Genomic DNA, 2,597 nt, shown 5'->3' with positions numbered 1-2,597 from the left:
TAGGGCTGCCAGCCCAGAAAAGACCCCCACCCCACAGAACGACTTGACTCCTGACCAAGTTCCTACCCCAGAGGAGGTTTCTTCTGTGGATGAGGCCCCCAGCCCGGAAGTCCCACCTGAAGAAGAAGCCCCTGGTCCAAAGATAGCCCATCCTGGGGAGGAGGCCTCCACCCTGGACGAGATCCTAACCCAGGATCAGGTGCTCTGTGAGGAGGCCCCCTGCAGGCCACACAATAACCACCTGCATGGTTTCTCCCCAGAGGGGACCCTGCAGGAGGCTACATCCCATGTGCCTGAGGATGCCCCACCCCAAGAGCCCGGCCTCCTGCCAGAAGAGCCCCTGTTACAGGCCCCCTGCCCCGAGCCTATCTGTGGCGAAATGAAACCCCACCTTGGTCCACTCCAGCCTGGGTCCACGCCAGCCCCTGACAAGGCCCACCCCCAGGAAGGGGCCTCAACTCTCCTGCAGGAGGAACCCCCTCCTGCCGAAGGGGAGGCTCCCCAGAAAGAGGAGATGGCGCCAAAGGAGGAGACCCCCTCCAAAGAGCAGACTTCACCCGAAAAGGAAGCCACTTACCAAGGAGAGGTAGTACCCCCCAGTGAATCAGGAGTCACTGCCCCAAAGAAGCCACATTCCATCAAGCCGACCCCAGGAGCCCGAGAGACCCCCTCCCTCCAGTCTCTGGCCCCACAAAACCCTACAGCAGGCATGGAGGACAGAGGCGGCGTCGGGAGGCTGGTGGACGAGGTGGCGGCTCTGCGGAGGTCGCTGGACCTGATGAGGACGCAGTTGGAGTAAGCGGAAGAGGGAGCCTTGGGGAGGAGGGGGGCTCCAGCAGCCGCCGCCCCGCCCCTCACCACCATGTCTCGCGCACAGAAGGAAGCTGAGCAGCATCGGGGAGGAGTTGAAGATTGAGAGGGAGCACCGCCAACGGCTGGAGGTGCGTGGAGTGCGGCCCCAGGGCGAGGACGGGGCTCGTGCGGACCTCCCCCTGACACGGCTCTCCACCAGGTCCAGATGCTGCAGAGGACCCAGGAGGCCCGGAGCCTAGCCTCCAGCCACTCACAGACGCAGACATACTGAGGGTGGTCTGGGGGGGCCACAGCCCAGCCTGGAAGATGGCTGGCCGCAGTTATCAGCGTCCTTGCACTTTGGGACACGCTGGAAAAGAAAATAAACTCGGCCTGCTGGAGCCCGCGGAGCCCGGTCTGTGGGGGCGGGGCCTCGCGCGGGGCGGGGCCAGGCGGCAGCCCCGCCCCCCAGCCCTCGCATTCCTGGCGGTCTCTCCCGGGCACATCTGGCCAACATGTGGCTCTCATTACCGTTCCCAAGGCCCGCGCCGTGCTATTTTTAGCCACCGGATGGTGGTAGGGAGGGCGTTTTCCGACGCCCGCGCGCCCAGTGCTGGAGCAATGGCGGCCGCTGCCCGCCGGGCTTGATTCCTGCATCCAGCTGTGTGCGGAGGGAGGGCGGGGACCAGCCGCCTGGAGGGCCCGCACCGGCCAGGAAGCCCCCACCCCCTGAGGCTCACAGGGGTGTCCCGCGGGGAGGTGGCTTTGAACGTTCCATTCATTTTCAATTCCATTTTCCACGCACTTTCCCAAGACTCCTCAGGGCCCGCAGGACCTTAGTCTCAGGGCCAGGGTCCCCTGAGGACTGGGGAGGGTGTGTGTGTGTCTGTCCTGCCCGCGTGAGTCCTCGCTGCCTTTCGTAGTGGGTAGTGGGGGGCGCGGGGTCACAGCTACTGTACGGACCTCAGCCCTGTGGGCAGGGGCTCTTTAGGCAGGGAGGGCAGGGCTAACAGAGGGAGAAACTGATTCACTGAGAATGTAACTTTCATTGGTCACTTCTTCCTCGTCCCCTGGGGGATAATGGGGACCCCGCCTCCTGCCCACCCCCCTGGCCTTCTGGCAGGACTGGGGAAGGGTGCCTCCCGGAGGATGAGGGAGCCAGGCCCAAGAGCACCCGGGAAGCCGAGGCCGCGCGGCCTCCATAGCACCGTGGGTGGCAGCAGTCCCAAGGCCCTGGGGCCGCTCAGCGTGTATCTGCAATGTCCAGGCCCAGGGGGCGGTCGTAGTGCATGCGGCCCAGGCAGGTCGCCAGTCAGTAATAGTGCATGCGGCCCAGGGTTCCGGTGGCCGCGGGGCCGGGCCCCAGCGTACCGGTGCCCAGCAGGTCCGGCTGCCCGGTGCGCCAGATCTCCCGCAGGATCCGTTCGCGCTCCTCCAGCCGCTGCGCGCGCTCCAGCTCCTCGGCCGAGGTGAAGACGTTGACGCTGAGCGGCCCGTCCGGCTCCTGGGACAGCTCGGCTCCCGGCAGCGTGTCGTCGGGGCCCAGCCGCGTCACCGTGTCCTCCTCGTCGTCCTCGTCCTCGTCCTCCGCCTCCAGGGTGCTGCTGCGGGGGTCCCGGTGGGGCGGCGGGCCGCGTGGCCGCCGCGGGCGGGGTGCGCAGGAAATGCTGATGACCAGGAGGCACAGGGTCAGCAGCAGGCCGAAACAGACGCCCAGCACGAAGTAGAGGCCGAAGCTCTCGGGGTTAGCTGGGGGGCAGAGGGCAGAGGTCAGGCGGAGGGCCCGGCTCACAGGGACATTAAGA

The 2,597-nt window shown here is 66.5% G+C and overlaps 2 protein-coding genes across 2 annotated transcripts in view; one reads left to right on the top strand and one right to left on the bottom strand.

Annotated features, from left to right (window-relative positions):
- Positions 1–1,193, top strand: part of SH3D21 (SH3 domain containing 21) — a 21,205-nt gene extending 20,012 nt beyond the window's left edge. The window contains exons 15-17 of the mRNA XM_045299178.1: positions 38–795; positions 878–941; positions 1,013–1,193. Of these exons, the coding sequence (XP_045155113.1) occupies positions 38–795; positions 878–941; positions 1,013–1,084 (894 nt within the window). The 3' untranslated portion in view covers positions 1,085–1,193. The remainder of the gene's footprint in view (positions 1–37; positions 796–877; positions 942–1,012) is intronic.
- A 625-nt stretch (positions 1,194–1,818) lies between these two features.
- Positions 1,819–2,597, bottom strand: part of EVA1B (eva-1 homolog B) — a 13,456-nt gene continuing 12,677 nt past the window's right edge. The window contains exon 5 of the mRNA XM_013005254.2: positions 1,819–2,541. Within this exon, the coding sequence (XP_012860708.1) occupies positions 2,105–2,541 (437 nt within the window). The 3' untranslated portion in view covers positions 1,819–2,104. The remainder of the gene's footprint in view (positions 2,542–2,597) is intronic.

The sequence above is a fragment of the Echinops telfairi genome, unplaced genomic scaffold (assembly GCF_000313985.2).
Source record: "Echinops telfairi isolate 266 unplaced genomic scaffold, ASM31398v2 ScPeMD7_7457;HRSCAF=8495, whole genome shotgun sequence".
NCBI lineage: Eukaryota > Metazoa > Chordata > Mammalia > Afrosoricida > Tenrecidae > Echinops > Echinops telfairi.
Note: the sequence above shows the minus strand (reverse complement) of the source record. Positions and strands in the feature narration are given on the sequence as shown.